Source organism: Falco rusticolus, chromosome 11 (genome assembly GCF_015220075.1).
Source record: "Falco rusticolus isolate bFalRus1 chromosome 11, bFalRus1.pri, whole genome shotgun sequence".
Classification (NCBI taxonomy): domain Eukaryota; kingdom Metazoa; phylum Chordata; class Aves; order Falconiformes; family Falconidae; genus Falco; species Falco rusticolus.
The window spans coordinates 8,167,177-8,181,046 of NC_051197.1; the positions used below are offsets into that span (position 1 = coordinate 8,167,177).

A 13,870-nucleotide genomic window follows, 5' to 3' on the forward strand; every position below is an offset into this window, starting at 1 on the left:
GGGTCGCTGGCTCTTTTTAGATTGCAAACTTCCTTTCAAAACTCTGTTCTGCCCTTGTTCCAGCGTCCCCCAACACGAAGCCAGGTCACCTGAATCCCCATGTAAATTGTAAAACGCTTCCTTCGCATCCTTTCAGACGCTGTCCCTTTTTCGGGACAAAGCAGCACAGTTTAAACAATCTGTACCCCATGCATCACACATTTTCTTTCTGATATTTGATGCAACCGAATTGCCAGGCAATCTTCAACAGCAGCAGTGACCTTTCGTATGCTTTTATGGATGGGCAAATTTAATTTCTAAAAATAGATTCAATTTCTGGAATATATATTTATTTCAACACATGCTGTATCTTCCCTCATTCTAAGCTGTTTTGTAGAATTATGTCAAGCTTTAGCTGTAAAAAATAAAGTGAAGCCCTTCTCCCTCACAAAATGATGATGATGTTATGAAATGGCATAAATAAAATATACACTATGATCAGCTGAGGACAAACATAACGTTTATAACCTATTACCACCAAATGCATAACATTTCCTTCAATGCTTCCCCAAACAGATACTCCGTAGTCACCTCTCAACTTTGACTTGAAAGGGCATCACTGACTTAAATAAAACGCACAGAAATATTTTAGCTGCTACAGTGAAAAGGGGTTATTTATTGTAACAATGAAATAATAAAGAGAACATTTCTTCAGTTATTTTAGTCCGCACATCTGAGAACAGACTGTGCCTAGCTGTTTTGCTGATCCTGCGATAAAACCAGGTCCTCCTGTGACTGCATGGCTGTTTTGCAAGGCATCAGGAGAGAGAGAACATTAAGCTGCCACAAAAATGTTACCGAAGTGAGAAGGACAGGATTTGGGGACACATACAGAAAAATATTTTTTTTTAAAGCAGGAATTAAGCGTTATAGGTCAAAAAATGAGTGCAAAAATGACCCTCCCCAGCCAGCTGATGTTCAGTTGAGGTATAAGGGACAGCAGAGACCACAACTGTTTGAGCAAGGAGATGGGATGCAAGCCATCAAGACCAAGGTGACCTTGGCAAGCGGAAGTAATTTGCCCCTGTAAAAGGGACTTTCACAAATTATTAATTTCAACTTTCTATCAAAACAGCTTCCAAAAGGTAGCCAGAGAAATGCTACCTGCAGGGCTGCAGCTACCCAGCGTACCTGGGCAGAGGCCATCAGCCTATCCATCAATAGGACGTTATGGATTTATTCCAGGCCATAAAAACCAACCACACTCACGAAAACGTAAAAAGTAATGCTTAGTACTTTTCCAGCTCAATGTTATTCTAGTATTTAATTAAATATTTTTTAGCCTGCAAATCTATATGCCACTAAATCCCTTTCTATATGTTCTTTTGAGACAGGCTCTTTCGATGTACTGAAGGTGCATTTTTAATAATGGTAAAGGGTATCTAGCTAGACTAAAGTAATCAGCTCTGACAATTAAATAAATTCCACGACTTAAAATACTTCAACCTTATAATGAATCACAGTGAGAGGCTGGAAAGGGGCGTGTGGGAGCAACAGGCAAGCTAGGAGACTTCAGTGGTGCTGAGGACGATTTTTCATCACTTCACAACCCTTTAGAAACTAGGGATGCCTCCAGCAACATGGGGGCTGCTGGGAGCGGTAAAAACACGATTCACTACTCGGCACGAACACTGGGAAACCTCTATCCCCACCACACAGTACCAAGGAATCAGATCTAATACGATTTCTGAGAACAAATCCTACAAGGGGGGTAAGGTAAGGTGATCGCATGCAATTCTGCAATTAAAAATTGGGTTGGAAACTGCTGATTAGTTGTCCATGTGTCCAAAGCTTGGCTATTTGAACAGAAAGCTCTCCTGGGTCAGTTTCAGGCATCTGCATAAACACTTACTTGAAAACAATTTTATTTAAAAAATAGCCTAAAACATCTTCCCAGCCACTGGAGAAATTATGCAGCTCCTGTGCATGTGGGGTTAGGTCAGTCTCTTTGCTTCTTACTAAGTTTTAACAGCTTTCAAGAGTCTGACAAAATGGCACATTCTATAAAAGTATATTAGCTATTAATAATCACGAAAAACCTAAACCTAATAAACTACTTATATTCCTAAAATTTATATTGAATTTAAAAACAAAGAAAAAAATATTCTGCGAAGGTGTTTTAGCGTGGGAAGTTCATGGATAACAAAGATGTTACTATACACGATAAAAGGAAGGCATAATAGTTTAATTTTGCATGAGACACACATGTAAAATATTTGGGTGGCTTGCAGTTTTTGTAGTTTGTATGTTTCCTGTAGCCTTGGAATATTATGAATACAAATACAAGACTCACAAAAATCAGAAGAGGCAACATAGGTACTTAGGATGAGAAATATAGCACCTTTGCTAAAGCTGAATAATGTTCAAAATGTACAAGTGCTGCATTAAAAACTGCTCTATATTTTTTCAAGTTCTACTGAGTTTTTAATGAATTTAGAAGATAGGTTAGTACTTTCAGAATACTGTATTTTTCCTGCTAATGTGCCTTTAAAAGCAATTTGGAGAGCAACTTACTGTTCAACTTTTCATTGTAAGTGGAAACTGCTGAGTCCAAGCGTGTATTTCCACCTGCAGCAGCAGATAAGACTGTAGATTTTGCTGCCTTGCCTTACACATTCCTGTAAGTTTTTCTATTTAACTGTGCAAAACCATGCTGTGAGCATTTTGATATATGGCCAACATATATATCTATGGGATGGAACTTTGTTGGTCTAAGGGAGGTTCTGGAAATAGCTATGTCTACGCAATCCATGCAGCTACCCCACCACTTTGACAACCCTCGGGCTCAGGACTTCCTCACTAATGAAACAGACCAGGAAAAAACTTGCTTGAAACCATCCTTAGAGATGCACAGGACTACAATAAATATTTTTGCTTTCCCAAATACCACTCTGTCCAAACCAAAACCTTTAATGAGAAAGGATAAGTACAACTGAAGTATTGACCATACAGTATCTTTTTTTGCAAGATACAAAAATCACTGACATTGTTTGAACCAGTATTTTCAGAAGTAAAAATTCTGGTTTTATGTTCTTCAACATTTTTGCCTTTGAAATACAAATTAAGTACAGCAGAAAAATTAAGAAAATAGTACAAATCAAAAGGCAGCATTTAAATACGATCAAAGTCTTAGATAAATCAGATCTGCTGTTTGTTTGCATTCAATTTTTTGATTCACATTCCTTAAGCTATATTATTTGTCAGAATTTGGGATGTGGAAATCTTTCATGAGCTGTTTCAAAAAAGCTTTATCAGCCATGCAGCAAAAAACGTGACAGTGTAGAAGCTTGCTTTTCTTGTGAGACCACTAAAGAAGGTCATTGAATAACTAATGGTCTATTACAATGAAGTGAGAGACTTCAGTGGGATCTCTAAAGCCTCCAGCTTTTAAAAGATTAAATCAAACTAAGGATGTGGAAACTGAGAAGAAATGTGGTGCATTTTTTTTGTTTGTTTGTTTTTTGGAGAATGACATATTCTAACTTGAGACAAACATACTTTCAACACCTGATAATGACATGAGTGTCACTAAAAGAGAGCTCCATGTCAAGGTATTTCCTATTAAAACATAAGAAAACCTCTACCTTATGAATACACCGTCAGGTACTTCACCTGTTTATGGATAACTATCACTATGGCTGTTTTATTCTACATTTAAGCCTCACTGCAATGCTTTAGGGAGCTTCCTGCTACTTTCCTCCCTTTAACAATAGCATCAATTTGAGAGAAGAGAGATTTCATCTCCTGCATGTCCTCCCATTGTTCCAAGGAGGAGCTCGTTAGCCCCCTTACAATGGAGACTAAAATAGTGATGAAATTGCCAGAAACCGTTTCAACTACTTTCACCACTTCCTGAATTGTGCAAAAGGCGTTTTGTATTGTCTTACCTTTATGGTTTTGGTCTGGAGTCTGAGTCCATTTAAAGTGTTAATGGCTTTCTCTGCATCCTTTGGATCAATATAGTTAACGAATCCATACCCTAAACTCTGCCCTGTTGAAACACAAGAAAGAAAAAAAAGGCCTCAGTGTTGATGTGTTTTTTTTTTTTTTTTTTTAAAGCACAGGAAAAGCTTCCAAGAGTGGGAACACAATTTTCTTGCACTGTTCATTCCATCCCTGCTTTCCCCTATGGTCTCTATGCCGTTCTTCACCACTTCATTATTTCATTAATACACTGGAAGCAAACAAACATTTTAAAATGCTGCTCTGAAGAGCCTGCTTCAAAAACAAGAAGCAGCAACCCCCCACCCTGCCCTCCCCAGGAGTTTACCAAAAAGCATGTGTATGAGGCTTGACAGCAGCAGAACCGTGTAATAGTTTTGTGCTGAATTCCTAATAAATGTGATGGCTGACCTGGCAAAGCAGTGATGAGGCCACCTCCTAAAAACGATCCCCCCACCCCCCAATTTTTCTGCTGTTGTTTGTAAGTGCTTAAAACACAAAAATCAGGAAATGGTGTTTTAACATTAACCTTGAAGCAGCTGACTGAGAAACAGACAACCATCTTTACGCCTTGTTTTATTGCTCGGTGAGCAGCCAGTAAATGGGAAGAGAAAGGACAGATCAAATCGCAGTAGAGTCAGAGACCGCATTAAAGCTTTCCTCTGTGTACTAGAGATGACGGCAAAACCAAAACAGTACACCAACTGCCGCTGCGCACGGGATGGCAGGAGCCCACTTTAGCAGCCAAAATCATTTCAACAGCTTCTGTTTTACTAGCAAGATCCGTGTTTGCATTTGCAGTAGAAAGAGGAGACCGGGTTATTAACCGGGTAAAGTAATACGGAGCTCGAGAGGCCGTGCTGGTAGCACTACAGATACTCCCGCACACAGCACAAGGACAGAGCTGTGGGTCTGCAACGGGCTGCGAACACCCACACCAGAGAGGGACCTTTTCCCAATTCCCAAACAGCATTTTTGCAGCATCAAATCTATTAATGCAACGTGACAGACAGCCCCTTCCAGATCCCTTCCTTCTTGAGCCTCCTACTGAAGTTATTTTGCAGATTTGGAAAACAAAGCAATTCTTATACATTTGGTGGGGTTTTTTTGTGTGTGCTTGGTTTGGTGGGTTTTTTTTTGGTTTTTTTTTTTTTTTTTGGTGAGGCACATACACTTAGAAACACACACAGATAATCAAAATTTCAGTAACAAGCGAGCCTGAGCAGGCAGGCAAGTGGTCCTTTATTTCAACCATGCTTCTCATCCCTCCCAGGGAGGGGGACAGCACTTGTGGATGAAGATTTCTATCTGCAGGAGCAGCAAATAGCAATCCAGCTCCTGCTCACCAGGAGCAAGCGGAGGTTGGGAGAGCAGCTGCACACCAAGTGCCTTGATGTACCCTGGAGGCACGGATCCTGCCTCCCAAGCACAAAGCTTTGTTTCTTTGTCTCCTGGACTACAAAAAAGCATCTGTGTGTTTCTCAAAGTCAGACGCCACCAAAAATACAGCATTTGCTGTAACACAAATACAGGGAGCGCTTCTGTCTTACGAAATCAGTTCAAAGCATTAAAAGCTGCTAACTATGCAATAAAAGACCTTAAAAATCCATGGAAACACCACAGTTCATGCTTAAAATGCCCACATGCAGGCGTAAGGATTAGAAATGGCTTTTTTAACCTACATATATATCCAGGGAGCAATTCCATCCAATCAATTTAACTTCAGAAAAAAATGTATAAAAACATATCTAGTCTTCCCAGAAAGCTGAATTAATCTCAACAAAAATATTCTTACCCTAGTTACACGACATTAACAAAGAATGAGCCGAAATCTGACTGAGCACGAAGTCTGGAGCAGAAATACTATGAAGATACTTCCTGTGCTGTACCTTCCTCTTCTTGCCTACCTGAGATTTTATACAGCCCCAATCCCTGTGCCTCTGAACACATCAAATCCTTAATATATTTAACCCTCAACAGTTCTAGGCAGAAGGAAGCCATTCTCTAGGAGACAAACCACTTTTTATGGAGGAAGGATGAGGGCTTAGAAAACCCAAGTTTGTGTCGCTACTTTCCACATTAACCACCCATGAACCTTCAGAGGCACGCAGGTAACAGGAGTCGCTGACGCAAGGCCCTGGGGTTTATGTCAGTCTGCCTGAACACAGGCTTCCATGTCCAGCCACTGTTACTCTCAAGGAACATGGTCTGACCAATCTCTACAATATGTACGATGATTTTTAATAGTCTCTCAGAGGAACCTTCTCCCCGTCAATACTTCTGCAAGGACAAACCCATGGATAACAAATGCCTAGACAACACAAACTGTAGGAAAGGGAAATAACAGCAAAATCATGATACAAAAATCTCATAGACCATTCACTCTTTTCCTTGGAGTTCTCCAGTAACATTATTCAAGTTATTTAGCTATCATCTTTCTCACCACCAACTGGAAACAAACAAGTATTTTCTCCAAGGTGAGGTATAAGGAGTACTAACACAAAGCCGTCTCCATGCCTGTCTGCAGAACTGGGCTTAAAGAAAATAATTACACTGTCATACAATTTCGCTTAGAAGAATAAGCACACAGAAACATGATTTCTTCTTGTTAGTATATTTTGTGATGTTCAGGACTATATACAAAACTTGTAATACAGTTTAAGGCCTGTTACTCGTAAGCTGTTGGTTAAGATTTCATATCAAATATATTAATTGCTATATTCGCTGTATTACAGTCTCACAACAAGGGTGGGTCTACTGGGCATTTTGAGCACTGAATTTCTGTTAATTCAACAAAAACATGTTTTATCTTAAGAAACCTCAAACCCCACACCCTTTGCAGACCACAGAAATCGTGGTGCAGTGGTTTCAATCAGCAAACTCCTGTTGCTGCCTTCGGCCATATGACTCATATTGTACCAGTGAAGCTGAAGGGAGAGCATCTTTCTGCTAAAAGCTTGCTACATCAGGGGTATATTTTTTTTGGTTTATTTTGTATTTTCAAGCATCTCCCCTAAACACCATCACTGAATGAAGATAGCTCCCCCCCACCCCCCATAGCTCAAAAAACCGAAGAGAAAGTAAACTCTGAAAAAAACCCCACATTTTGTGAAAAAGCTTTACAACTGCTGGCAGATATCATAAAGTTTTAGTGTGCTAAACATTTACAGCTAAGAAACTAAAAATACAATACATCCTGCTACAAATATTATTTTTAAATTACTCTCAAGAGCAATACACCTTACGTCAGACAAAACACAGTATCTAGATACTAAAAAATAAAAATCTTTACTAGTAGAGAAAGAAGAGAAAGATTTTTTTCAGAATGTGGTGAAGCAGTATGAACTTTTTTTTTTTCCCCCTATCGTGTACTCTCCCTGCACCTACTTGAAAAGGGTAACATTGCTTTGGACGCAATCTGGCAGCATGAAGCAAGCAGCTGGACCTCTCAGTGGGATCCCACACAGACACTGAAGTTCATTCCCATGCTACACTTCCCAGGAACAGCACCGTAAATAGTAAATATTTTCTGCGTTTTGGAATCCAGTACTTCATTGCATGCTGCGATTCAGTAGGGCAGGCAAGAGATTATTTCTGGATGATAGTAAACCAACACCTTGTTATATCACTATTACCATTGCTCTTTCTGAATGTTTTATCTAGCTTGCAGAAAAGGCGTAGTGGACCTCCTACTATCTGGTAAAGACCAGATCTAGAAGTGCACAGTAACAGGGTTAAAAATTATCAAGGACTTGACAGTCTTAAAACAACCCACCCATATGCAGAGCCAAGCCCAAGCTGGTAACGTACATAAAGGGCTCCATTTCAGAGCTGAAAATCACAAAGATTAAAACAAACTGTAAGAAAGAATATAGAGAAATCAATACACCCTTTTTATAATATTTACCTGTAAATGCAAAAACCTGCAACTATGAAAAAGGCGATGCCAGTTAGACCTGCACCTGCTTTTACTTCCTTTGTAAGCCAGTCTCATCAGGGCAATTCCGTATTTAAATTAAGAGATATTAAGAGATTAAGAACCAATGTAAGCTAGAACAGAAAAGTAATAGGAAATAAACAAAAAAACCCCAGAAAAAACCCTTCTGGTTAGTAAAGGTTGGAATAACAAAAGCTTTTTTTTTTTTCTTCCAGATTATGAACAAAGATCCCTTAAGACTCATGCTGACTCATCAACAGATACTAATAGTAACAGGGAATAGTACAGAGAAAACAGATGTGTTATGTATACCTGAAGAAGCTCTATAAAGTACTAACTAGCAACCCAGGTGGATGTTAAACAGGAGGTCCTAAAATTATACATGTTTAAATGAGATGATCTGGATTATTTGCATAGAATAGACTCCAAAGAAATGGGCAAATAGCTCTCTTGTGATTGTCAGCAGTTCTCACAGCACTGAACAAATTCTAGGAGCCTGGAGGAAAGACAATTTTGCACTAAATTCAGAAAGGGAAGACTGGATGACCGAGTAATTACAGGTCCATCAGTCTAATGCTGAGCAAGGCAAAATTACAGAATATTTGCTACTGGACTCTAATAATAAAGAATTAGAGAGGGGTAATAAAATCAATGTAAATCAAATTAGGTCTACAGAAAATAGATTCTGTCAAACTAAACTGACATCCTTCTTGATGAGATTACATGTTTGACTTATAAATTTTAAGAATGTCGATTTAATAGCATTGATATACTTGGTCTTCTATAAAGCACTTGATTTGGTACTGCTTATTAATTGACCAAAGCGAAATTAACATGGCACACATTAAATGGATTAAAAAAATATAAATCAGCCAACAGATCTCTAACTGAGAATTGTGAATAGGAAATAACCAGAAATATGTTTTCCTACAGGTCTATCTCAGGAAACAGATCTACTAGGCCCTACACTGTTTATTTCCATTGATGAGTGGAAAAAACCCAAACTCCTTGCTCCTGAAGGTAATCGACTGCAGAAAGACAGGGTGAGAGGATAAGAACAAAGAGGACAGAGCGAAGGTGCAAAGCAACTTAAGCTCGTCAGTAAATGACAAATACGTACATTTAGATAGGACAAACCCAAGATTACAGCCCAACAAGCCAAGTTAACTGCAGCATATTTTCCAAATGGGAAATGAAGGACTCTGATAAAGAATGACAGATAATCAACCACATCTCAAGCTTGCAATGCTGCCAAAAGGGTTATGCCAAATGCTGCATAAAAGCCACACACACTCAAAGAGGGAAAGAAAAATTGCTGCTTCTCATCTGGCTGTGTGCTTTGCTGCCGAAGCGCCGTGCCCAGTCCTGGTGTACGTGCTTCAAGAAAGACAGCAATGCCTTGGCGCTGGTGCCACAAGAATAAACTGCAGCACTTTCAATTGAAAGATGGGGGTAAATCTGTCTACCTGATCAAAAAAAGGTTAAGATGAACCTTAACAGTACTACATTAACACTCATCTGAAGTACAGGTATCTTTTTTTGTTGCCTGTCCAGCAGATAAAACATGGAGTTATGTATCCCAAGTCCCACTGCTGGGTAGCTGAAACAAGAGAAAGCAGGCTAGAAATAAAGCAAATGCTGTTTTCCTGGGAAAAGGCATTTGTCCTGTTTTTGACAATGAAAGTAACAGATTATTTTTACTACCTACCAACCATTTTGTCAGCTGACTGAAAATTCTGAAATTTTTTTTCTGAAAGCTATGCTCTAGCTCAAGAGGAACTAATCCAGGAAAGGTTTTGGTGAGATGTGTTAAGTGCTCAATCATCTCTTCCACTCTGAAGCTCTACACACACACACTGTTCCTGCTGGTTGTTCTCCATACAGCTCCTGCTGCCATCATTCCCACAAGGGAAGCAGAAGTTAACTACTTTTCTCAGACTAATTTGAAGCCCTCCTATTGCTGGAAACTTTTCTAGAAGCCGCTTATAGAAGAGTACAACTTTGAATTGCTCACCTATGACTGGTTGAGCTAGAAAAAGTTTTTTAAATATCCTTTTTCCTTGAAAAAAAAAATTACTCCAGAATGCAAAGTCACGTCAAAGGACTCTGGGACCCACTATGAACAGTCATGCAAAAACAAGCGCAGAACAGGACAGCAACAATGCAAACTGCCTTAATTGCGGTTTTGTTGTCCCCTGCCCAAATGTAAAACCTAAAGCTGCTCACCTGACAGTCGTAACATGAACGCCACTGAGCGCCGATGCTTTTCTGACACAATCCCTTCCTTCAGAAGTAGGCCACATCTGACAGCTCATCTCATATTAGCCAGGCAGAAGCCGTCAGACAGTAACAGCCTTCAGTCACTCCGGGTTTGGGACCAAAACATAAATAAAGGTTCACCATGAATTCTCTGAGCCTTCTGGCTCCAATTTCTGCCTGTTCCAACTTCGGCAAGTGTTTAGGGAAGAAACTGGTGCCAGGGTGAGCTTCTCTCTATCAAAGCTGCTGAGGTCAACTTGCTGTCCACCTGTGACTATTCCAAGCAGACCTTCCATGCTCTTCAGCCTTCCCCAATGATACCTATAAACTGTGGATGACCCTAATAAATACCACCTACAATACAATGACTGGCAAGGAAAGCAGCAAGCAAGAGAGAGGGGCAAGAGAAAGACTTGCCACGCTTTCTGCTTTCTAAGTAACAGTAGCAGGAGAGATTACTGATTTTCAAAGTAAGCCCTGCTCCAGCTGGTAGTCCCATTTCAGAGCACAACCTGTGAACCTCCAAACCATTTCAGAAGTGTTTTAAACACACTCCTGGAAGGACAAAGAATGACAAACTCATATGAAAGCTGTATGAAGGAAGAGCTTTCGGAGAAGGTTACATAAATACCCTTGAGAAGACACATTCAAAATGTACAAAGAGGGTCAATGTGAATAGCCTGCCTTTTTTTTTTTCCCCCCCTCCTTTCCCCTATGACAGTTACCAACAAATAGAGCTGTTTACCTAAAAAAAAAAAAAGATGTAAGCTGGAGAGATGATTCAGATCAAGGGAAAATGAGATCTGCTCATGAGACCGGTTTAAACTCTGCTCCTTGTCTGATGCTTTTTTTTATACCAGTAACATCAGTCTCATTCATCCTCCATCCCTTTATCAAGGAGAAGCACCTGCTGTCACCCCAGTGATGCACACTGCAGTTACAGGAGAAGGAAACCAGGAAGGAAGCAGCCTCTGAGCACAGCGCTCCTAGTACCAAACAATTAAGCTAAGGCTACTGCTGTCACAATTCACTGTAATCAGGCTATGAAAGTAACCTGTTCTGTACTTAGTGCACCTCTACCACAGCATCCGTTTAGTCTATAGCTTATTTAGACTAGATTCCTTATATTTGTACAGACTAGGATTTGTTAAGTATGTGTTGCTTATGAATAGCAAGAAAGCATCCTCCTATTACAATATAACTGTCACTTTTGCAGGAATTTAGGGGAAAATGCACAGTATTTCTCAAAACAGACACAAGAGAAGTATGAGAACTAAATAGCTTAGTTTCTGCCTTTTGCAGGAAGGTGACTGGGTTCTGGTTTTGTTTGGGAACCTTCCATCAAATTCTGTATTTTGAGTACCCTTGTTCTTTTGAGAAGATCTACCTTCTGGATTAGGAAGAGTCAGCTGTATTTAAATGTGATCCAATCTAGCGCCCCAGATACACTTCGATGCTACAGTGCACCTACAATTAAACAGCATGACTTATCCTTGGTTAAAACCAGCCAGCAGCAAAATTTTTGTCAGTAGATTCATCTTCTTAAGGTCCTACCAGAGAGACAGGCAGGTTCCAGACTTGTGCTGGGATACTCCTGCCACAGATCCCTTCCTAAAAAACATGTTCGTGGCTTCATAACAAATAAGTAAGCAAATCTTATTAAAATAAGCCTTGGGAAAAACCCCTGTGTTGCACAGGCTGGAGCCTAGCTGCAGCTCGAGCACCTGTAAAGGTGTACATGCTGACACAATCCTGCTCAGACAGGACAAGACTCCTCAGGCAAACTCTTCCCCTAAGGCATCAGAACCCTGATCCTCAAATAGCAAAGGCTGGGCCCTCCCCATAGGAAATCTGCAGGGAGAAAATTTGTATCACTGCCTTAATTCTGGCAGTGCCAGAGAAACTTGGATAAAGGCTTATTTGTGCGGAGACAGGCCTTTTTGGGGGGCTCATGGGGAGTCACGAGTTGCACAGTGAGCTCCCACGGGAGCTTTACACACACAGGATTTAATAAACTCCAGTCCAAGTGGAAGGGGCTTCTTTGCACCAGGCCTTCTGCAACAGAGACGCTGCTACATGATTAAAAAAATCCCCCAAAGGAAGCCCTTGCAAACAGCGTGCTACATCCCACGTAAAACTCTCCCTTGAGGAGACGATGAGAGGGAAAATGAACCAGACATACAGACACCACTCACTCAATTTTAATATCTGAATGGGAAGTGCCAGATACCATGACAACAAGCCTAGGAAAATAACTAGAAAAATAAAAGGGGAATAAAAAAAACCTGTTGCCCGAAACGTGAAGCAAATCCTATAAATGTAGCTAAAGTGTTCAAATGATTAGCGTTGTGAGGTAACCGTAACCCTTGGATCTCTGCATCTGTTTGGAAGAGAACCACCAGGACCTGAACACAGCGGCCTCAAAAACAAAGCAAGACCCCCAAAACCCAACTACAAGCAATGTCATTCAACCAGCACCTCAAGTTAGAGAGTGTGACTTCACCAGGCAGCATCAGAGATTACGCAAGTTTTGTCCTCCTCTGTAGTTTTGACAAATCCCTTAATGCAAGACAGTGTCTTAATGTCTTGATTTTCAGAGATGATTAAGCAGTAGCAGTTCTCAGCACATGAAATTCCAGTTGACGGTAGCTGCTACCCCTCAGAATTAGACACTCTAATGATTCTCATTCTGGAACAGCCCCACACATGCACCCAAGAAAACAGAACAAGATGGAGCGTGCTTTGACAGAACCTGCTGCTGCCCAGCACCACTAGATCCTTTCAAAAATCCTACTCCCACAGAAATTTCAGGAGGGCTTTCAAAAACATGCAATTACTTCATTTTAAACTTGACCATACCAGCAATATAAAACACACCTACTCTTGCAGATAGTGCCTTACAGTCTCTTAAGGGCTTCTAGCATTTCAGATGTTCTGCATTTCACCTGAAACAAGACTTTGCTCTTACCTGCATACTACACAGAGTTTTCAAAGTCAGCTGTGTAATTACTGTACTTGAGGACATGGACTAATCTGCATGCAAAGCTTAAGTGGCAGTTTGAGACAAATGCTGCTGAATTGGCTGGAGTCTTCTGCGGTTCCGATTACCAGCATGGAAGCACTTTATCTCTGTACCACACCTTTCCTCACAAACACAGAGGAAAGCACTTTATTCCTATTTTGGAGAGAAGAAACTGAAGGCGTGAAGATTTCCAGGGTTACTTGGACAGAGTAACACAGTCACTAGAGCAAGGCTCTAAAACTGGACCTGCCCCACCCTAAGCAATTTTATCACTGGACCACTGAGATTCATGCTGGGCTGGAGATACCCTGTAAGAATTTTATGCTTACAGAATATATTACAGAACATTTTATGCTACAGAATGTACTACCCTCTTCTTTTGTTTTCCTGCTTCTATCAGGTTTCTTTAAATGTAAAACTGATTTTAAGCACGAGTGTGTTCATATTACTGCAAGCAACTGATTAAGTACGTTTCCAGAAGCTACTGCTCCCGACATAACGCAAGACAACCAAGTTCCATTTCTGAACAAATATTTGGATTCCTCCCCCATCTAGCTGACATCTCTTGCTTCCCTTCTTTTTATCTTCTCCCTCCCTTCCTTCAAGGAGCACACAGCCTCTGAATCAGCAGCTGTTCTGAGAAAAGCATGGCTGCACTCCTCCCCTCTTTG

General features: G+C 40.4%; 1 protein-coding gene across 8 annotated transcripts in view; it reads right to left on the reverse strand.

Moving 5' to 3' along the window:
* The window catches only part of ELAVL4 (ELAV like RNA binding protein 4), an 83,217-nt gene that overhangs the window by 16,505 nt on the left and 52,842 nt on the right, over positions 1–13,870 (reverse strand). For all 8 annotated transcript variants that reach the window (XM_037404689.1, XM_037404683.1, XM_037404680.1 and 5 more), the window contains exon 3: positions 3,927–4,030. In XM_037404689.1, the coding sequence (XP_037260586.1) occupies positions 3,927–4,030 (104 nt within the window). The remainder of the gene's footprint in view (positions 1–3,926; positions 4,031–13,870) is intronic.